The 23,523-nt window shown below is 38.3% G+C and overlaps 1 protein-coding gene across 5 annotated transcripts in view; it reads right to left on the bottom strand.

Moving 5' to 3' along the window:
- The window catches only part of OCRL (OCRL inositol polyphosphate-5-phosphatase), a 65,075-nt gene extending 43,875 nt beyond the window's left edge, over nucleotides 1-21,200 (bottom strand). For 2 of the 5 annotated variants that reach the window (XM_074323274.1, XM_074323276.1), the window contains exons 1-4: nucleotides 21,013-21,200; nucleotides 20,711-20,790; nucleotides 9,884-9,963; nucleotides 6,715-6,753 (exon numbers count right to left, since the gene is read on the bottom strand). In XM_074323274.1, coding sequence (XP_074179375.1) covers nucleotides 6,715-6,753; nucleotides 9,884-9,963; nucleotides 20,711-20,790; nucleotides 21,013-21,051 — 238 coding nt within the window. In that variant the 5' untranslated portion in view covers nucleotides 21,052-21,200. The remainder of the gene's footprint in view (nucleotides 1-6,714; nucleotides 6,754-9,883; nucleotides 9,964-20,710; nucleotides 20,791-21,012) is intronic. The other 3 variants (XM_074323275.1, XM_019732289.2, XM_019732291.2) reach the window with 3 other exon arrangements.
- Nucleotides 21,201-23,523: the final 2,323 nt, after the last annotated feature.

The raw sequence follows: 23,523 nt of genomic DNA, 5'->3' as shown, positions 1-23,523 counted from the left end.
AGCTCTCTAAGGTAGAGGCTGTTTATAGTCTCTCACACCCTATGTAATTGAAGACTGGTGTCCTTATTTGTCCTAATGCCATTTCCAGACCATTCCTTCCCCACCTCCCTTAGGAAAAACATCCTTTCTCCTTTGAGGCTCACCCATTGGGCTATACCAGTGTCTTCCCTTCCTTCCTCCATGAGAGCATTTACCATCCTCCCAGAACCTTCTTAATGCAGGGTTCAATACCTGACTCATAAGGCTTCCTCTGCATAAAACCTCCTGCCTTAATTTTGGGTACCCTTTAAAATTAGCACAGAAAACCCAGTCAACACCTTTAACTTCCTTATCCAATGTTCTTGCCCCTCCATCTCAGCCACCTACTCCCTCAGTCCCTTCTGGAACTCTCTCAGTTATACCATGGACCTTATAATCACAGACACACCACCACCTCCTAAATCTCTAATTCAAATATCCCACTCTGACCTGTTACTCCTTCCAGCTTACTTGCTCATATGGGAACCTCCAGCCCACTGATCCCTCCATTTTCTCAGTATTCATTCACTCCCTCTGGCATTCACTTCTCTTTTTACCAAACAGATGCCATCATTATACTCTGTTCCAAAAGTCCAGAACAGCCTTACCACCCTGTTCTTCCACAGCACCTACCTGGATAACATCCGACCCGATTTCTGAAATCCAACTAATTGCCTTCTCTGTACTTATATCTGAGCAACCAGAGGGAATACATACATACACACACACACCCCCCATTAGAAATTGATTGCTACCCTCAACTGAGTGCTCAATGTATAGGGAGCAATCTAAGTTTCCATAGTCAACCAGTCTCCTACTACTATCTAGAACAACTATTTCACATCTTCTCATTTATCCTCAATCTTTGGATCCCCTTCTTCTCAAGTCCTCTCATTCCAAGCTGATTGCTTCACCTCATATTTCAAAGAAAATGGAAGCCATCACATGGAAACCTACCTGTATTTGTACTCATCTCCTTTCCCTTCAGATACAAGGAAGAAAAGTAGTCCTATCAAAGGCCAACTTTTCTTTGAACTACAACCCCTCTGATCCTCTCAGGAATCGTATACACACAATCATTCCTAGACACCTTCCCCCTGTATCTTTAACTTCTCCCTTTCATAGGCTACTTCTTATCAGCATTAAATTAAATCGTGTTTTAAATCACCCTCAATTTAAAAACAAAAAAACCTTCCTCGACCTCATATTTCCCTCCAACTCTAGTCCATATCGCTATTCCCCTCCACACTCAAGCTTCTTTAAAAAACCAAAGTCAATAATTGCTCACCTCCTATGTCTCTCTTTAATTCACTCCAATATCACTTTGGCTTCCACCACCCTTATGAAATTGCTTTGATAAGGTTACCAATAACCTCCACATTATTAAGTCCAATGGACACTCTTTAGTTGTCTCATTTGACCTATTAGCAGAAATCAACAGTTGACCACTTGTCATGCAGGGTGTCATGCGGGGTCTCAGCTACCACTCCCCACATAAGAACGCAGGATATGGTGAGGCCAAAAAGGAACACCCACGGAGCCATAGATAGGGGAATCATACCACTATATTCTCGCTGTTGGCCAGGCAAGACACACGAAGCAGGATCCACATGATCCACAATCCGCCGTCCATTTTTCTGCCTGCCAACCATCCAACCAACCAACGTAGCCACGGCAGTTATATCAGTGGCCAATTGGCCAACCGGTTACAGCCAACAGCCAACCAGTCATAGCCGACGACCATCTAATCACAGTTGATGGTCATTTACTACCTGAGCCAGCACCTTTCCACGTGAGGCCAAGAGCCTGGAAACTGCACTCCTGGCTCTGTCCCCACACCACTACTTGAAATAATCTCTTCCAAAGGTTTCTATGACACCATATTCATCTAGTGTCTCAGTCTCTCTCCCCCCACTCCCTAATTTTCAGTGCCCTCTGAAGTAGCTCCTTCTCTATCTAACCTTTAAAAAGTAGAATTCCTTAGAGTTCAATCCTAAACCTTTTTCTCACTCTGTATCAGCATTGTCCAATAGGACATTCTGTGATAATGGACACATTCTATAATTGTGTTGTCCAATATGGTAACTAATGACCACATGTGGTTAATGAGCATTTGAAATGTGACTAGTGTAACCGAGGAACTGAATTTCTAATTTTATTTCTAATTAACTTAAATAGGCCCATGTAACTAGTGGCTACTCTGACAGCACAGCTCTATATGTAATCACATCATCTCTCTTGCTTTTAAATACCATCTATGTGCTAGTGACCCAGACATTTCTTCTGAGGTTCAGATGCATACATTCGACTGCTAATTTCTCACCGACACTCAAATGCCTCAAAGAAATCTCAAACTGAACATACTTAAAACTGAATTCATGACCCACCCACCCCCATAGGAAAACGCATTCTTCCTGCAATGTTCTCATTTCTGCAAGTGGTACCAGCATCCACATTCATGCCAGAAACCTGGGATTCATCCTTGACACTTCTCTTCCTATCACCCCTATACCCAAACCAACCTTTGTTGATTTAACCTCCATAAACATTTATCAAATCTGTCCACTTCTCTCCATTTCTACTGTCACCAGACTCCTTAGCTTAAACTAACAAAACAATCTCCTAACTGGCTTCCATACAAATGATGATACCCCAATATAAAATCCTTCATATTCTTCCCATTTTTTAAATCTGAAAATCCAAATTCCTTACCATGGCTTAGAAGACCTATTTGATCTGGCCCTAGCCCATCCTACCTTGGTGACTAAGCTTTATTCCAGGTACCTTGGCATTCTTTCATTAAAAAAAAAGTTTCAAGATACTTCCTAATTTGGGGCCTTTACACATGTGGTTCCCTTTACCTGGAATACTCTTCCCCATTTCCACCTGTCTCTTACTTAACCTCTCTGGCCTCAATTTAAATGTCACTTCTTCAAGAAGGCCTTCCCTGATCACTCTGCCTAATTTAGTTATCCCTCTTAAAACTCTTTGTATTTTTCCGTGACAGCATTTATCAAAACTGCAATTACCGTGTTTCCCTGAAAATAAGCCTTAGCACGATTTTTCAGGATGACATTCCCTGAACATAAGCCCTAATGCGTTTTTTGGAGCAAAAATTAATATAAGACCCAGTCTTGTTTTTGGGAAACATGGTATGCAAGTATCTATACCTTATCAACTTAAAGTCTGTTTCTTGCACTAAGTTCCATGAAGTACCATGACTATATTGCTTTCTGCTATATCTCTAGAGTCTAGTAAGCACAGTGCCTGGCACATGAAAGGTATTTATATTTTTATAGAATGAATTAATGGATTATAGGTATCTATGTGACACTAGTACCAAACCACAGAAGAACAACCAAAGCAGGAGCAGCAACCTTATCTATGTGGCTCTCTATTGATTCTGTAGCACTTAGTGCCTGGCAAATAGAGGGCGCTCAACAAATATTTGATGAATAATGAACACATAAGGGAAAGTTTAATATCAGAAAATGAGTATAATACAGTAAACCAATAGATCAAATAAAGAACAACAGTATAACAAGTTCCATAAATACTGAAAAGACATTTGATCAAATTCAATGTATATTCACGAGTTAAAGAACCACACAAACTTAGAATAAATGCAGTTTCTCAATATGTTTTTTTTTAAAAAACCCTGTTAAATCAATAGGTAATCATGTCCTCAACAGCAAAGCACCACTTGAGGCAGTCTCACTGAAATCAGGAGCTAAACAAGAATCATCATCGTTATTTAACATTGGTCTCAAAATTCTCATTGGTGTAATGAGACATGAAGCAAAACTAATAGTTATAGTTACTGAAAAGGAGACAAAATTATTATTTGCAGATTACTAGTGCTGTTTATCAAAACCCAAATAAATAAATAAATAAATAAACAAACAAACAGCCAAAAATTAAATTAAATTTCTGTGAAGTGGCTGGATAAAAGATAAATATCTACAACTCAATAGTTGCTCTGTATACTAACAATAAGCAATAAGAAGAGAAAAAATGTTCCATTGACAACAGCATCAAACAAATAAAATTCACCATAAAATATTTAACTTAAAAATGTATGATATACAGAGGGTGCCAAAAATAGGTATACACATTTTAAGAAAGGACAAAAAACTGTATTAAAATTGTAATACAATGAATGATGCTAGCACTCATTTGATTAACGCCATCTTTTGAGAGAACATACTACACATTGGTACCATAATTTAATTCAACTTGGAAAAATAATACATAGATAACATCTCTTAAAATGTGTACATTTGGGGTGGCCGGATGGCTCAGTTGGTTAGAGCACGAGCTCTTAACAACAGGGTTGCTGGTTTGATTCTCACATGGACCAGTGAGCTGCACCCTCCACAACTAGACTGAAGACAATGAGCTGCTGCTGCTGCTGTAGGGGTGGCCGGATGGCTCAGTTGTGAGAGTGCAAGCTCTAACAAGGTTGCCGGTTCAACTCCCGATGGGATAGTGGGCTGTACCCCTTGCAACTAAGGATTGAAAATGGCAACTGGACTTGGAGCTGAGTTGTGCTCTCCACAACTAGACTGAAGGACAACCACTTGACTTGGAGCTGATGGGCCCTGGAAAAACACACTGTTTCCCAACATTCCCCAATTTTTTTTAAAAAAAGGAAAAGAAAAAAGACACTCCTAGATCCAATTAAAATAAATGTACATTTTTTGGCACCCCCAGTATATGAAGAAACTGCACAACATTACTGAGAGATACAAAGAGAACCTGAATAAGTAGAGAGCGATATCATGTTCCTTGATAATGACTTAATTTTATAAAGGAGTTAATTTAATAAAATTTGACATATATGGTGAAATATTAGTAATTAAAAATCATGTTTTTAAATAACTTAATGACATGGGAAAGGGCCATAATTAACATTAAATGAAAATATAAGATAAAACCTACATACAAGGATTCCAATTATGTAAAAGTATAAATAAAAGAGTGGAAGGAGCTATATAAAAATGGTAACCACAGTGGTGATCTACACATTGCAGGAGCATAATTTTAATTTGATACTTTAAATTTTTCCAAATTGTATATAATGAAGATATATTACCTTGACAATCAGAAAAAAAATTAATTTAAAATGTTTAATACCAACATCTAGACAATAGGAAAATATATATTTACATTAAAATCAGGCCTGCCTAACAAACCCAGGGTCCTCCTCCTGCAACGTACTGTGTGCTCTAAAGTTTATGTATGAAGCCCAAGGATTGAGATAAAATCTAGTTTCAGTGCAAATATTACTAAATGAGCAGAAATAACAAAGAAATAAAAATTCAAGTGGTTACTTAACTATTTCCCCTCTGTGATCCAGTAACTTGAACTCTGGACAGAGCAACACATGGCTAATTTCTGTGTGGGAGAGGCCACCACCAAAAAACAAAACAAAACAAAAAAACCTAAAGCCCTAAATTAGGTGTTTATAAGAGAAAAGGCACAGCTCAGTTTAACTTTTCAGCTTTGGATGAAATACCTAGGAGATTCTGGTATCTTCTCTCAGCAGCAATGTCAGTCACTGCTGAACTACCTTTGCTCAGATTTGGAGTTTTTAGTGTCGTTTTTGCCTTCTCCTTTCTAAAGCACAATGAAACAGAGATATCAAATTGTTTGCTTTCTTGGGTACCTGAAGAAACCAACAGCTGAGTTTACTTAGCCTTTCAGGATCAGCCTTTAAGACTTCCAAAATCCATCACCAAAGAAAAGAATAATAAAACCCAAACCAGAAGAAGCCCATGTAAACTGTTTAATGCAAATTACTGGTGCCAAGGACAGAGATTGCGTCTAAACAAAAGTATGTATAATCTGTAGCTCCACACTAAGAGCCAAGCCCCACTCATCCAAGGACTCAACCAAGAGATAAGGCAACCAGTTTGATTTAGATTCTTGTGGTTACCTACTCTTTTCTATAGCAACCACAGAGTAGTCACAGTAGCATTCAAGTGCTCGTTATCTCCTCCCTATAACACAGGACAATTAGATGATAAAGAACAGCTTGCAAATAAAATCAGTGATGATCTGCTTAAAACAGAAACGAATGAAAGAATAAAAACAGTAAGAAGGAACACAATGTTCTCTCTAATAAAGGGATGCCTTGAGGGGGTGGGGCTTAAATAAAAAAACAAAACAAAATTATTTTAAGAAAAAAAAGGTATGCCTGGTATAAATAAGGTTATCTTTGGTACAAGAGGGATTCTATAGCCTCCCAAATAATATAATAAATAAAGAAAAACATTATGATTTGACATGCAAAAGTAATAAGTGGGGGGGGGGGAGCTTAAAACAATGGTTAAAAAAAAAAAACAGCAAAAAACACTCATAAACTTTGTGCTTTAAACATTTTCTGGGCCTTCTTACATTTACCAATTCCACAGCAGTGATTTAACTGGTAGGTCAAAGAAATTCAGCATTAGAAAAGCAGGTCATATTTTCAGCCAGCCAAGATTCTTGCCAGCCACTTGCTTTTTCTCATGCTTAGTTAGCCTAAATGTTTTTGGGAGACAATGCTAATTTGTATGGCTGCCTGAAGAAAATGGAGAATAGAGGATAAGATGGTAAGATACAAGATGTGCCAAAAGAGGTGTCTTAAATATAGTGGGTATTCAAGTAAATATCTGCTGAATGAAAATCAACTCCATTCAGAAAAATACTCACTGTTTGAAGCTATATCAATCAAAAGAGTTTCTTCTGCTTCTGAGGGAAAAGAAGAAAGAACAGGATCAGGGAAGAAAAAAACAAAAGAAGTATATGCCTAACTAAATAACTGCTTCTCTCAATCACCACTCCTAGGTCTTAGAACACATTTTTAAAATCCTTTGTTTTTTTGTTTAGCATTTTTTAAAAAATAATTTTAATAGCATTAGGTTCTAAAGATTCTGAGCAATTCAACTAAAAGAAAAATGAACTGAACACGTAACTGAATGGAATGCCTCAAAGCAAATCAAGGAATAACAATAGTAGGGAATATAACAACATGTTAATTTAAGTGAAACTGAGTTTAATTACCCCCAACTAGAACATACTAATTTAACATAACCTAATTGTATCATTTAGACAATTCTTATAAAAAGCCAAGGAAGTGACCCCAAAGGCCCAGAGGTGAATTACTTTCTTAATTCAGATCTAGTCTCTAAAAATTTCCCAGGGGTCCCATTACCTCCGCCCCTGCTCTGTACAGGAACACAGAACACCTGAATTTTTTTCACCTTCAGGCTACATTTAATACCTGTAGGCACAAGGCATACCACAGCCAACAAGGAAGTGTAAATTGGGGCAAAGCATAGTTTCCAAGTTCAGAGTTCTCTTTTCTTTCCATGGCTCTCCCCAAATTTCCTTCCTTACACCTAGTAAGGAAGGAAACCCATCTCTTCCTCTCTAACTTCCCTGTTATTTGGCCAACGGCACCTGCCAGACCCTCCTGACTAGTTGAACTCTGGGAACTGACTCTTTGGGGTTAGCCTGGATCTATAGTGGCCAGATAGAGTAGTCTCAGCCATTTCTAGCTCTCTCACAAGTGTGGATTGTATATTTAGCTCCATTATTCAGGAACAAGAGAAGCAACTGGTAAGGAACTAAGTTGTTTAATATTAGAAAATAGTCTCAATATTGTTACTAGCATGATGGAGCAAGGGACAATGGGGCATTAAGACATAGCTATTATATGTTTACCATTGTTCTTCAGTAGCTTTAATTCTTTAAAACCTGATAATTTATAGGCTTTTCAAAACAGATGCACAGGTTGGGAAACAGAAAAGATATGAAAACTCAAGGAGGTAACTATTCCTTTGGTTATGGGGAACTACTGTATGTGTGCACACGTATTTTCCTAGATTCAAATCTAACAATCTGTTATTTCTTATTAAAAACAATACTAAGAGAAACGGGGTAAAAAAACTCTAGTAGTAATTCAAAAAGTGAATAGGATACTAATCTAAAGTCATGTTCTTGGCTTTTCTCCCCGTTAAAGGGCTGGGTATGTAACATCGGGTGTTACACCAGAAGTGAGGGGACTACAGCAACTTGCTATGGCATGCAGGTGCCTTGTTCAATGTCTCTCTAACATAAAGCAAGCTGAATGGCTATAACTTCATTCTTCTATGCAATGTGTATACTATTCATTGCAAGTATTTTTAATTCTTAATACATGCTGTCTTACAAAGTTGTACCCACTTAGTATTTCTACTTACAGGAATAAATCTTAATGAAATAAGAGACATGTGGGAAGATTTATGTACAGACATGTTCATTGCATTACTATCTATACTAGCAGAAAATAACCCAAATGTCAAACACAAGGAAATAATTACTTTATGGGCCAGTCATAAAAACAGAATATTATGTAGCTATCAATAGTATGGAAAAGCACTCACAATGTGGCAGAACAGACAAAAAACTATATATAGTATGAGTTCCACTCACTCTAAAAGTTACATGTATTAAAAAAAGGAAAATGTTAAGTTTTATCTCTGAAGGATGATAATTTGCTTTTCTTTATATATTTCTGATTTACCACATTTTTTACAGTATATATATTAGTTTTGTGACAAAAAAAAGTTCAATGTAGTTTTTAAGAAGGAATCCATGCAATGTAGGATTCATGTTTTCCAAGAAGCTACAACTGATACAGAATGCTTCTGTCTGATAAAGCCAATGGACCCACTGGAAACATAATGCATTCATTCTCTAGTAATTGATTTCCTTTCGAGAGCAGTATGACACGACAGAAGCAACACCTCCTACACAAGCCTCCCAATTTTTGAGTCTCATTGTAGCAGATGAAACAACAGATTTTATATTCTCTGTCCCTAAATTTGAGGGCAGGAAGCCAAATAATTCCTCCCAGGAGTCGATTTTCTTATGACTCACCAATGTCAAGGTTTGAGAATCAGCACAATTGCTTATATGGTATTACAATCTATCAAGGAATGTTGCCAAATGTTTTAATTTCAAATAGTGAGGGGAGAAAGTGCTAACTGTGTGTGAATCCTAGTGACCTTGCTATTTTACAGTGAGTAGTATGTTAGTTAAACCCAAGAAAGTCACTTAAATCCACATATATGTCCGTCAGCATAAAAGACAACAGACTACATACATCTATAACCCCCAGCCAGGGAAACAAGTGAGACTATATACTGGGGGTGACAAAAAATATATTTACACATTTTAAGAGATGTTAACATTTTGGGCAATCTTGCTCAAGCAGTTCACCGTAATCAGAAGTGTCTGGACGCTGATGGTAACCACTTTGAGCACCTCTTGTAATTGCAGAAGTCAAACGTGACTTGTATTCATCTTTTGTTATTGGTATATATTGAGTATTACAATTTTAACAGTTTTTTTTCTTCTTTCTTTCTTAAAATGTGTATACATTTTTTGGCACCCTCTCGCTCTATAGATACATATACGGGGGTGCCAAAAAATGTATACACATTTTAAGAGATGTTATCTATGCTCCAGCAGTAGTTCGCCATAATCAGAAGTGTCTGCATGCTGATGGTAACCACTATGAGCACCTCTCGTAACTGCAGAAGTCGAATGTGACTTGTATTTATCTTTTGTTATAGGTATGTATTAATAGTCTTTTCCTTTCTTAAAATGTGTAAACATTTTTTGGCACCCTCTGTGTATCCAGTATAACCCTTCAGCTCTATTAGACAAAGCATTTATCATCTTCTGAATAGTAGATTAGTAATGTTATCTTTTTATGCAAAGAGTAATACATTTCATTTTACATGCAGTGACAAATTTAAATACGCATGGTATTATACAAGGCAATGGCCAAAGAAAAACATTATAAAACTAGCCAAGAAATTAAAGCTAGTACCTTGAACACATCTAAAGTGGCTATTTATAGGAATGATATCTTGAACATGCTGTTCCTTCGCGTGCAACTGGATTATTAACCTAGGAAACAGAAGAATGCATCAACGAATAGCTACAGAAAAACCCAAACATTTAACCAAATATACTGCTGTGTTGTTACACAAATCTAGTCTGTATTGATTAGGATTGCTGCATCTTGTTCCCTGAATCTGAGCGTCATAACGCCTAGATACTGCTTTAGGTCTAAAAAAATATTAGTGGTGATTAATATCTGAATACTCACTGTTCTATGTCATAAAGACCATAGAATAGTCTATATCCTAAGAACAGCTAACAATCTTAAGAGCATGAATTACAGCACATACACCTTTAGAGTATGCATACTAAAGAATGAATAGCTAGGTGTGAACTCCATGAGTGCAGGAACTATGGATGTCTTTTCACCATAGTATTTCTAGCACCTACCATAGTACCTGACCCATAGCAGTCATTCAAATTTGTTAAATGAAATTAGAAATTTCATGAATTAGTTTTATTATATCTGCATGGCTTTTGCCAAACAATGGTTCCATCTCTTCAAACAAGTAAACAGGTTCATGGAGGAGGAAGAGGAGGTGCCCATCCTGCTGGATTGGTTAAAATAAGCCCACTGACCAAAAAGGTAGCAGATTTGACAACCACATTGCCTTTACATGCCTTGTGCTATTACTCTGGTTTCCAACATTATGCAGGTAGTTCTAGGTAAACATGATTGAAGAATTTGGCCCCCCAGTAAGAAATGTGAGACTTCTAAATTCCTACATACTCCTGAAATTTTCACTTACTACTTATCCTTAGTGGCCCAGAATCAAGGTATAACTTACTGGTAAGTGGCCATTCTGAATAACTCCTAGCTCCCCCCAAGTCAAGCACTCTTTCAGTGGTTCTTTTTGCCAGGAACACTCTCTTTGCTGAGACCCAGCTCAAGTATCACCTCCTTGGTAAAGCTTCCCCCAACACTCCCAAACAGAGCCAGTGGCCTTGTCTCCTTTGCTTGCCCTTCTAATAGAGCACTACATACTCAATTATAGTAATATTTATTTCCCTCACTGATTTGAGCTCCTTGAAAACAAGGACCCAATCATATTCAGTTTTGTCTCCTGCCTAATAGGTGCTCAATAAATACTGGTTGAATAAATAAACTAGATTAAGCTATAAAGAGATGAATTTCTAAATATATTTGTTCAATTACTGACATTAAAATTGCCATTGTTTTGAAGGATTTGATTTATATTTTGTTGTCTTTTGGGGGTCTTGTTTCAGCTTTTTGAATTTTGTTTCAAATGTGTTATCTTTTAAGGAGATAACCTGGGGAAAGAAATTGCTTATACAGAACGAAGGGAAATAATGCTGTCTTTCCGTTCTGATCCTGCTTGCCTAATTTGCAAGGGTTTGTATTTTAAGATGACTAGAGGAATATGGGACCCTTTCAAACTGCAAAGTTCATGAGTCGAGCTGAGACCTAGAAACCCAGATGGAGATAAGGCTGAAAAAGCAAGGGTCAAGGAGGAAGAGCTTACTTTGAGGAAAATGAACACAAACCAATGTAATCTCAAAGTAACCAGACTAGAAATGGTGTTAAACATTAGCAGTAAAGCTTCAACTGGATTGTATTGTTGAAAACCATCACCAAACAGATAATACAGATGGACCTTGAGGGCAATTTGCTAAGTGAAATAAATTAGAGAAAGACAAATACTGTATGATGTCAACAAACTAATCATCAGAAAGAAACTCATAGATAGAGAGCAGACTGTTGGACCTCAAAGGCAGGCAGGGAGGAGGTGGGCAAAATTGGTGAAGGTGGCCAAAAAGTACAAAAATCATTATAAAATAAGTAATGAAGAAGTAATGTACAGCATGGTGACTGGAGTCAATAATAATGTATTGCATATTTGAAAGTTGCTAAAACTTAATCTTACAAGTTGTCATCACAGGAAAAAAATTTTTTAACTATATGTGAATATTTCACAACATATATGAATATCGACTCATTACATATTTCAGTAAAAAATGCACCCCCCCAAAAAAAAAAAACCCAGCCCATTAGAAAGCAAAGATACACTGGGAATTTAACTCAATTCTACAAATATTTATTATCTACTATATGTTAGTCACTAAATAAATTGTACCACGAGAGTAGGGCTAAGACTAATAATAAAAATTCTACCTAACTGTAACCATTGCTTTCAGAACAGAAAGATGAAAAATAATGGGTACATGGCAAAACAATAGAAATCAGAATTTGATAGCTGGCAAACAGAACAGAGTGACATGGAAATACTTTGAGTCATTCAAGGAAGGTTAAAGATGAAACATGTTGCATGATAATCCATTTTCCTTGAAAAAAATGAACTTTAGTGTTTGATTCTGTTTCCAAAAAACTTATTTTCAACTGTAATGTTAGTTTCTCATGTAAATTTCTTCTATGGTCAATAGGAGTAACTACAGAACTAAAGATTAAAATATGCTTCAAGTTCTAGGATAAAAAGGCCAAAAGTACCAAAGTTCTGGACACCCATTCAGAGAAGGCACCAAAGAGGTAAGAATTTTAGGATTATAGGTGTCTCTAATAAATGATTTCTAAATAAAAAAACTTCTCAGACAATATAATGCTGAAATAAGTTACATGGGTTCAAATCTTGACTAGGCTACATTCTGTGAACAAGTGACTTAACCTCTTTGTACCTCAACTTCTAGATCTAGAAAAGGGGGATGATGATGAAAATATTACTATTTCACAGTACTGCTCACATAAGGGTTAAAAGAACTAATTCATGAAAAGTGCTTAGAAAATTACCTGGCACAGATCAAGCCATTAAGTGTTAGTTGCTGCTATATCCCCATAATATACAATTATGGAACACAAGAATTTGATTTCTATGTGGGAAAGACACAAATAGTTAAGAGATCTACTAATGCAAGTTTAAAAGTTCTGGTACAAGAGCTGATAGAGAATGAGACATTTATCTCAAGGCCACCTGACCTGTCTTTTCACTTATTAGCTGAATAGAACTCCAAACCTACAGACCAAGGGATCAGATCCTAGGCTGTGATCATCTTAACAATGTAGCTACTTTATTTAATCCTCATAATTTTGTTTTTACAGAAGAGGGAACCAAGGCACAAAAAATTTACTGATTTGTCCAAGGGTCACATCTCTCCACTCTATTCTAGCCTTTGGAAGCAGCAGTGGTATTCCACTTTGTAATTCGTATTTCTGTTAAATTGGCTTTTATTAAATTGGTCTTCCAGGGTTTGATGAAATCTGGGAAAAATAATGAGTTTCCTACATCAACACAACGGACCAAACAGGACATAGGCTGGAGCTACTTCATGGAACCAGTTGACTTCCAGTTAGAGTGGAATCAAGGTCTCAGAAAAGGGCAGGATAGGCCAGTGGGAATTTATTCTGTATAATTAGACAGCATAGACACAGACTGAGTCTGAACAATCTAAAAGTAAGGACTGAGAAAAATTGTTTTTCAGGTAGAATACAAAGTTGGGTGATGGCAAGATTTAAGTTATCAACAATTTTTAAATGCTGATGTCAAGAAACCAGTGAAGAGGACGTCATATAAATGGCATGAGGTGAGCCTCTTGAAATCCCTCCTGGAACTTACAACAAGTTGAACAACTATAACTCCACAAAGGACTCCCTGCGCAGCAGACAGGCAAGATGAAGAGGTACACTACTGAAATCATCTAAAGACAGGCAAATTGTGCGAGCCAGGGAGGAGGGAAGGGAGAAGTGTGGAGACGGGGCCACATGGGTGAAGGACGCAGACCTAGCTCATGCTCAGAGCAGCTGCGGGAGAAGGAAGAACTCCGCCTGCTAGGGCTACGCTTATGGCCCACAGGGCTGAGGGGACAGCATATAACACAGCTGGACCCAACGCTCACGGCAGAGACCTCGGAGAAAAGACTGAGGGAAGAAAGATGAAAACGGTGGTTTAAGCCCTCACTGCCAAGCAGAGAATGGAAGCCTTAGGCACTGAGCCTAGCTGCCCCCTCCCTACCCTCCCAGAGCTCACCCCGCCCCCACCTGCCCGTTGATAGAAACAGAACAGTAGCAGTGTCAGATCAAAAGAACAGAATATTTGCTGTTCTGCGATTTGTGGTCTGCAGAAACAAACTCACAGCCCAACTAGTTCTGGCAAAGGGGAGGGAGCTGTGGAAGCAGGACTGGCTGTGGTGGTGGTCACTGCCATTACTCTGGGCCACTTCTCACTACACACCCGCCTCTGTCCACAACTATCTGGGTGGAACCCTGCAGGAGTAAACAGAGCTTCTGAAGCACACAGGCTCTGAATCTGGGGCTGGGAGAGCTTTGGAACTTCAAAAGCTCTCCACATCCTCCCAAGGAGGCGGTGCCCTATGACCCAGGCGACTGTTCCCAGAGAAGCCCGCCTTCCAGGGAATCCCTCCATTGTGTGAGAAGCTGGAATAGTGCACATAAAATATAACTTTCAGTGTGAGAGAGAATAAAACGCTATAGGAGGAGAGAAAACAAAACATTCTACCAATACCTACTGGAAAACAAAAGAAAAACCTCTTTCTATCAACCTGTTGCAGAACCCACTCCTGTAGATGCCTAGGAAGAGAAATAACAAATCATTAATTGCCATGAATAACCAAGGTAACAAGACAGCTCAGGAAGAAAATGAAAAGTCTCCAGAAAATGACTTAAAGACATGAAAACATATGATTTAAATGACAGAGAATTCACGATTGCAGTTTTGAAAAAACACAATGAAACAAAAAAATACAGACAGGCAGTTTAATGAACTCAGAAACACAATTAAAGAACAAAATGAACATTTTACCAAAGAGATTGAAATTTCAAAAAAGAACCAACTAGAATTTCTGGAGATTAAGAACTCAGTAAAAGAAATGAAGAATGAAATAGCCAGCCTAGGTAGCAGAGTTGACCAGATGGAGAAAATAATCAGTGACATCGAAGATAGAAATCTGGAAATCACTGGTTGGAAGAAGACAGAGACTTGAGAGTTAAAAGAAATGAAAGAACTCTACAAGAACGTTCTGACTCCATCAGAAAAAGCAATATAAGAATAATGGGCATAACAGAAGAAGAAAGAGAGAAGGGAACAGATATTATATAAAAACAAATAGTCAATGAGAACTTCCCAAACTTGCGGAAAGAACTGGGTCCTCGAACCCAAGAAGCAAATAGACCACCTAATTACCTCAACCCAAATAGGCCTTGTCCAAGGCACATTGTATTGAAGCTGTCTAAAATCAACGACAAAGAAAGAATCCTCAAGGCAGCCAGGGAAAAGAAGACAGTAACCTACAAAGGAAAGCCCATTAGATTATCATCAGATTTTTCAGCAGAAACTCTACAAGCCAGGAGGGAGTGGAACCAAATATTCAAACTATTGAAAGAGAGAAATTATGAGCCAAGAATAATATATCCAGCAAAGATATCCCTTAGATATGAAGGAGAAATAAAGACCTTTCCAGACATACAGAAGCTGAGTGAATTTTCTAATACACAACCTGCACTACAAGAAATACTAAAGGAGGCTATTCGACCACCATCAACAGGGGAAATTTGTGGCAACCAAAACATACAATGGGGGAGAGTAAAGCCTGAACAGGAATATGGAAATGGAGAAAGTAAACATGCTGAAGAAAATGAGTACTCTAAATATCAAACTTTCTTTTACATAAACTTAATAGTAACCACTCAAAAAAATCCAGAACTGAAATATATACTGTAATAAAAGAAGAAACAGAGGAAAAATCATACAATACCACCACACAGAAATCATAGACAAAAACAAAAAGGCAAATAAACAATGGAGATCCAGTCTTACCAGAAAACCAAAGATACAATGATAAGAAATCCTTACATATCAATAACTACCCTAAATGTAAAAGGACTGAACTCCCCAGTAAAATGGCACAGAGTAGCAGATTGGAAGAGAAAAAACTAAACCCAACCATATGCTGCCTCCAAGAGACACATTTCACCTACAAGGACAAACACAGACTCAAAGTGAAAGGGTGTAAATTGGATACCAAGCAATGGTATCCAGAGAAAATCAGGTGTATCCATACTGATATCAGATGAAATAGACTTTAGGATAAAAAAGGTAACAAGAGACAAAGATAGACATTTCATAATGGTAAAGGGGACTATACAACAAGAAGACATAACAGTCATCAATATTTATGCCCCCAATCAGGGAGCACCGAAATATACCAAGCAACTACTAACAGAACTAAAGGGAGAAATTGACCAAAACACAATTATAGTAGGGGACCTAAACACATCATTGACAGCTATGGATAGATCATCCAAACAGAAAATAAATAACAAAATAGCAGCCCTAAATGACACATTAGATGAAATGGACATAATTGACATTTATGGAGCACTTCATCCTAGAACATCAGACTATACATTTTTTTCTAGTGTACATGGAACATTCTCAAGGATAGACCATATATTGGGACATAAAACTAGCCTCAGCAAATTTAAGAAGATTGAAATCATCCCAAGCATATTTTCTGATCACAAGGTTTTGAAATTGGATATCAACTGAAAACAGAAATCAGGAAAACCCAAAATTGTGGAGATTAAAGAACATACTTTTAAAGAACGACCAGGTCAAAGAAGAAATAAGAGGACAGAACAAAAGTTACATAGAAACAAATGAGAATGACTACATCCTACCGAAATTTTGGGGATGTAGTGAAAGCAGTTTTAAGAGGGAAATTTGTATCATTACAGGCTATCTTAAGAAACAAGAAAATTCCCAGATATGTAACCTCACGTTACACCTTAAAGAAATAGAAAAAGAACAAATGAAACCCAAGGTCAGCAGAAGTAAGGAAATAATAAAAATCAGAGCATAACTAAATGAAATAGAGAATACATAGATAACAGAAAAAATTCATGTGAAAAAGAGCTGGTTCTTTGAAAAGATTAACAAAATTGACAAACCCTTGGCTAGACTCACTAAAAAGAGAAAGACATTAATAAACAAAATCAGAAATGAAAGGGGGGATGTTATAACGGACACAACAGAAATACAAAGGATCATCCAAGAATACTCTGAAGGAATATATGCCACCAAATTCAATAACCTAGAAGAAATGGACAAGTTCTTAGGAATATATAGCCTTCCTAGTCTGAATCATGAAGAATTGGAAAATCTAAAAGTATCAATCACCAGTGAGGAAATTGAATCAGTCATCTGAAAACTTCCCAAAAGGAAAAGCCTAGGACCAGATGCTTCACTGGTGAATTCTACCAAACCTTCAAAGAGGATCTAATAACTGTCCTACTCAAACTCTTCCAAAAAATTGAAGATAAAATATTGCCTATCTCATTTTATGAGGCCAATATTATCCTGATACCAAAACCTGATGAGATTAACAAAAGAAAAGAAAACTGCAGAGCATTATCTCTGATGAATACAGATGCAAAAATCCTAAAGAAAGTTCTAGCAAATCGAATGCAACAATGCATTAAAAAGATTATTCATCACAACCAAGTGGGGTTCATCCCAGGGGCACAAGGATGGTTCAACATACACAAATCCATCAATGTGATACATCACATAAACAAAATAAAGGACAAAAATCATATGATTATATCAATTGATGCAGAAAAAGCATTTGACAAGATACAACATCCATTTATGATTAAAACACTTAATAAAATAGGTATAGAAGGAAAATACCTTAACATAATAAAGGCCATATATGACAAACCCTCAGCTAATCTCATAATTAATGGTGAAAAACTGAAGCCCTTTGCTCTACGTTCAGGAACACGACAGGGCTGTCCCCTATCACCTCTGCTTTTCAACATAGTGTTGGAAGTCCTTGCCAGAGCAATCAGGCAAGAGAAAGAAATAAAAGGCATCCAAATTGGGAATGAAGAAGTTAAACTGTCACTCTTTGCAGATAACATGATGCTATATATAGAAAACCCTAAAGACTCCACCAAAAAGCTATTAAAACAATAAACGAATACAGTAAAGTTGCCGGCTACAAAATCAGCATACATAAGTCCACTGCATTCCTATATACTAACAATGAAATCTCAGAAAGAGAAATAAAGAAAACCAAACAATTCCTTTTGCAATTGCAACAAAAAGAATAAACTACCTAGGAAGAAACTTAACCAAGGATTGGAAAGACCTATATGCTGAAAACTACAAGACATTTTTAAAAGAAATTGAAGAAGACACAAAGAAATGGAAAGACATTCCGTGCTCATGGATCGGAAGAATCAACATAGACAAAAATGGCCATATTACCCAAAGCAATATAAAGATTTAATGCAATCCCCATCAAAATCCCAATGGCATTTTTTAAAGAAACAGAAAAAAATTCTCAGATTTGTATGGAACCACAAAAGACCCTGAATAGGCAATGCAATCTTAAGAAAAAAGAACAATACTGGAGGTATCACACTCCCTGACTTCAGCTTGTACTACAGGGCTACAATAATCACAACAGCATGGTATTGGCAGAAATATAGACACACAGAGCAATGTAGTAGAATTGAGAACCCAGGAATAAACCCACATAAGTATCGACAGACAATTTTTGACAAAGAAGCTAAAAACATACAATGGAGCAAAGACAGCCTCTTCAATAAATGGTGCTGGGAGAATTGGATAGCCACGTGCAAAAGAATGAAACTAGACTGCTATCTGTCACCATGTACCAAAATTAATTCAAAATGGATCAAAGACCTAAGCATAAACCTGAAACAATAAACTGCATAGAAGAAAACATAGGTACTAAACTGATGGACCTTGGGTTGAAAGAGGATTTCATGAATTTGACTCCAAAGGCAAGGGAAGTAAAAGCTAAAATAAATGAACGGGACTATATCAAACTTAAAAGCTTCTGCACAGCAAAAGAAACCATCAACAAAATGAAGAAGCAAACAACTGAATGGGAGATTTCTGCAAACTGCGCCTCCAATAGGGGCTAATATCTAAAACATGGAAAGAACTCATACAACTCAAGAACAAAAAAAGCAAACAATCCAATTAAAAAATGGGCAGAGGACCTGAAGAGACATTTGTTGAAACAGGACATACAAATGGCCAAGACATGAAAAAATGCTCAACATCACTAATCATCAGAAAAATGCAAATCAAAACCACAATGAGATATCACCTCACCCCAGTCAGAATGGCTATCATCAACAAGACAAATAGTACCAAGTGTTGGAGAGGCTGTGGAGATAAAGGAACCCTTATACGCTGTTGGTGGGAATGCAGACTGGTGCAGCCGTTATGGAAGGCAGTGTGGAGGTTCCTCAAAGAATTATGAATAGAATTACCATATGACCCAGCAATCCCTCTCCTGGGTATCTACCCAAAAAATCTGAAAACATTTAGAGATAAAGACACGTGTGCTCCAAAGTTTATTGCAGCTTTATTTATGGTGGCCAAGACATGGAAACAACCAAAATGTTCTTCGATAGATGAATGGATAAAGAAGTTGTGGTATATATACACAATGGAATAGTATTCGGCGGTAAGAAATGATGAAATAGTACCATTTGTGACAACATGGATGGATCTTGAGAGTGTAATGCTGAGCGAAATAAGTCAGACAGAAAAAGCAGAGAACCATTTGATTTCACTGATATGCGGTATATAAACCAAAAACAACAAAAGAACAAGACAAACAAATGAGAAACAGAAACTCATAGACGCAGAGAACAGTTTTGTGGTTACGAGAGGATAAGGAGGGTGGGGGGGGGAGGTGAGGGTAAGGGGGATCAAATATATGGTGATGTAAGGAGAACTGACTCTGGGTGGTGAACACACAATGGGATTTATAGATGATGTAATACAGAATTGTACACCTGAAATCTATGTAACTTAGTATACTAACAATTGTCACCCCAATAAATTTAATAAAAAAAAAAATAAAAAAGAAACCTGTGATCACCAAGGGAGACTTGGGCACACAGGAATAGGGCCCTATGATATTATGTGATGGTCACCATAGATACTTTTAATATGAAGCATTTGTAGCAAGGGAGTGAGAGCAGCAGCTATAGTGACAGCTTATCAAAATAATCTTTTGATCAATCAGTTAACAGTATTTACCGAGCTCCTATTTACAAGGCAGAGTGGAAGGTAACACACACTGATAAAATGCCAAATGTCGTTTATATTTTTGCACATTTCATTACTTTAACAATCAAGTCAATAAATGAGGCAGTTACTGACCTACACTAAACCATTACTGAATGAATGAATATGCCTTTTAGCAAGTGGATTAAGGTTGTGGGGAGACTACAGGAACCTGTTGATTGGAATTAAGAAAAGGCACTTCTGTCAAGGTTAACAATGATGTGATCCTACAGCACTTTTACTTTTTGCAAATCACTTTCACGTTTATTATTGTCCCAGTTAAAACTCCAAAAGCTATAAGGTAGGCAGCTAATTTTTTATTTAACTGATGAGGACACTAAGGCCCAGAAAGCTTTATTGACTTGCCCAAGGTTACACAACACTGTCAGTTGCAGGGGTAGGAACTGAGAACCCAGGCTTCCTGCTTCCCCGCCCACCGAGTCCTTCCAGTGAGCCTCAAAGCCAGGAGCAATCCAAGGGCTTGGAAGTTGGGGACAAAACCCCGTGGTTAGAGCACTCGCACTTCACACCTGGCCCTGAACTTGTTGCCAGCGTGGCTTCTGTGGGAGGCGGGTGGCTCATCGCGGTTTGGGGTTGGGCGGTAATGGCAGGCTCCCCTCCTCTGCGGGAATCAGGTGGTTACTTACTCATATTGCCCGTTCCTCTGGGCTAGGGTCAGGGCGCAGGGCTCCCGGAGAGGACCCTTCATCTCCATACCCTCGACAGTATGCGAGCGCTAGTCAAGGGTCTGTGGGAGGTTGTCGCCCCTCTGCGTGCCCTGGTTGGTGCCCTGGGTATCGTCTCCCGCGCCACTCCCCTCCCCCGCTCGGCTCGGCCTCTGTTCTTCACCGCAACCCCCAGCCCGCCAGCCTCCGCCGCGTCCCGCCGTTCCCCCGACACCCACCCCCGCCCTACGAGGCCTTCCCTCCCCCATCTCTCGGGCGGATACGGCAAGAGGCTGGGCTCCGACTGGGAGCGGTGGCTCCATCCGGGCGACCTCCGGACTCAGCTGGGCTGCGGACTGCGGGCGGATCCGACGACACTGCCTGCCGCGTCCTCCCACCCACGCGACTCGGCTGCGCGTCTTTTTAGGAAACGCTCCGCACCGCGCGCGGGGAGCCGGGAGCCGGGCGTTGAGAGCCTGACCCGAGAGAGAGCGGCGTCTCGCGCCCCCGCCAGTTTTCCAGGCCGCCGCAGAGTCTGCCCCCTGCGGCCAAACTTCGGAACTGCAGCTAGAGACCCGACGGACCTGGGGCATCTCCACCACGTCCAGCAAGGAATATGTTTTAAATGCTGCCCATGACACCAAAACTGTTCTGGGGATTTGACGATTGCCACAGAAACAAAACATAGTCATACCTATAAGGGTCTCAAAAGTGTTGGGTCAATAGGACCCACATCATCCATTCAAAATATTCCTTATTAGGGTTATAATGCACTGGTTAGTCTATCTCCCCCGCCCCTGTCCTCTTCTTCCTTCCACTTCCTAAATCTGAAAAATCTCCAAAGCTCAGACTTTTGCGCCCCTTCCGAGTCACCTCTATGCAGGCAACGACCAAAAATACATCCCTGGCTCTGATCCCTTGCCTAATATACCCCATTGTTAGCACAACACTGAATGACAAAAATAACTCATCACTTCACACAGCCACCCCAGGCTTGAAACTTCAAAGCCATATGATTTTTTTCCTCTCTCCTAATTTCTCTGCATCCAATCAGTCAATAAGCCTTGTTAATATTTTCTTTGGAATTACTTTTAGATTTCTTGTTTTCTCTCTATTTGCACTACCATCACTTTATTGTAAGCCCTTGTTATATCTCGTTGGACTATTTCACTCTGTCGACAGTTATAAGAATATTCTAAGAATCCCAGAGGAATGCTTCATTTTTGTTATTAATTTGCTCAAGAATCTACAATTGACTATATATCAAGACTGATTTTAAACCTATAGTAATTAAGACAATGTGGTATGGAGGTAGAGAGACCAATGGAACTGAAGCCAGAGCCTCCAAACAGAGCCACACATATAGGAAGGAAGTTGATATGCAGCATACATGTTAACTTTCAAAGCAATAGGGGACAATGGATTATCCACTAAATAGTGTTGGGCCTATTGATCATCCATATGGAAAATTATAAAATTAGATCCCTACCTCACACCATACAGGGGAAAAATCAATTCCGGGTGGATCAAACATTTAAATACGAGATGCAAATCTTTACAACTTTCAGAAGAAAACAGAAGAACATCTTTATGACCTTGGAATAGGGACTGTGAATAATTACTTAAGATACTAAAAAGCACAAACAATAAAGGAATTAACACATTTAACTACTTTACACTTTACTTAAAGACAACATACACAAGTTAAAAGAAAAGGCATAGACTGGGAGAAAATACTTTAAATGCATGTATCTTACAAAGGATAACCTGTGAGGTTCTACACTTCTAGCTGTCATCACCTTTTTGACTTCCTCTTCCACCACTCTCTCCAAGTCACTCTGCTTAGTCACTGCTCCTTGCTATTCCTAGGACATGCCAGAAACACTCTTGCTTCAGGGCCTTTTCACTTGCTGTTCACCATGCCTGCACTTTTACCTCCTTCATATCTTTGCTCAAATGTCACTTTCTCAGCGAGGCCTTCTTAGACAACTTTATTTAAAACTGCAGTTCAACAGTCTCTTTTCCCACTCCCATACACACATGCTCCCTATTTATCTTCCCTGTTTATTTTTCTCCAGAGGATTTATTGCTATCCATTATTCTATTTTACTTATTAATTTTGGTTATTGTTTACATCCCCCCCTAGAATGTAAGTTCCATGAGGGCAGGGATTTTTGTCTGTTTTGTTCATTGGTTCATTCCTAGTGCCTAGAAGCATTCTTGGAACAAAGTAGATGCTAGAAAAACATTGATTGAATGAATGAATTAGTATCCAGAATGTATAAGACCCCTATAAATAAGTGAGAAAAAAGAAACAAAACTAGTAGAAAATTTACAAAATATGTGAATAAGCAACTCATAGTTAAAGATACCCAAATGATCAATAAAGACATGAAAGGATGCTTTACTTCATTACTATTCAGTGAAATTGAAAATTAAAACCATAAAATACCATTTTACAACCCTTGGTTTGGCAAAAATTGAAATTCAGGCAACACCAAATGTTGAGGATGTAGAACAGATAGAACTCTGGTCACTGTGAGAAGGGGTGTAAATTGGTAGAACTGCTATGAAGAGGAATTTGACATCATATAATTGTACATGTAATACCTTTCAACCTAGAAATTCCAAATCTAGCAATAGACCTGGGCAAAATTCTACACTTTGGGCACAAGGAGACATATAAAAAACTGTTCACTGCAGCATTATCTGTAATCTCACAAAATGGAATCAAATTAAATATCCATCAGTAGGTGAATGAATAAATAAATCATAGTATTCATGAAGTTGAATAC

This window comes from Rhinolophus sinicus, chromosome X, assembly GCF_036562045.2.
Source record: "Rhinolophus sinicus isolate RSC01 chromosome X, ASM3656204v1, whole genome shotgun sequence".
Lineage (NCBI taxonomy): Eukaryota > Metazoa > Chordata > Mammalia > Chiroptera > Rhinolophidae > Rhinolophus > Rhinolophus sinicus.
Note: the sequence above shows the minus strand (reverse complement) of the source record. Positions and strands in the feature narration are given on the sequence as shown.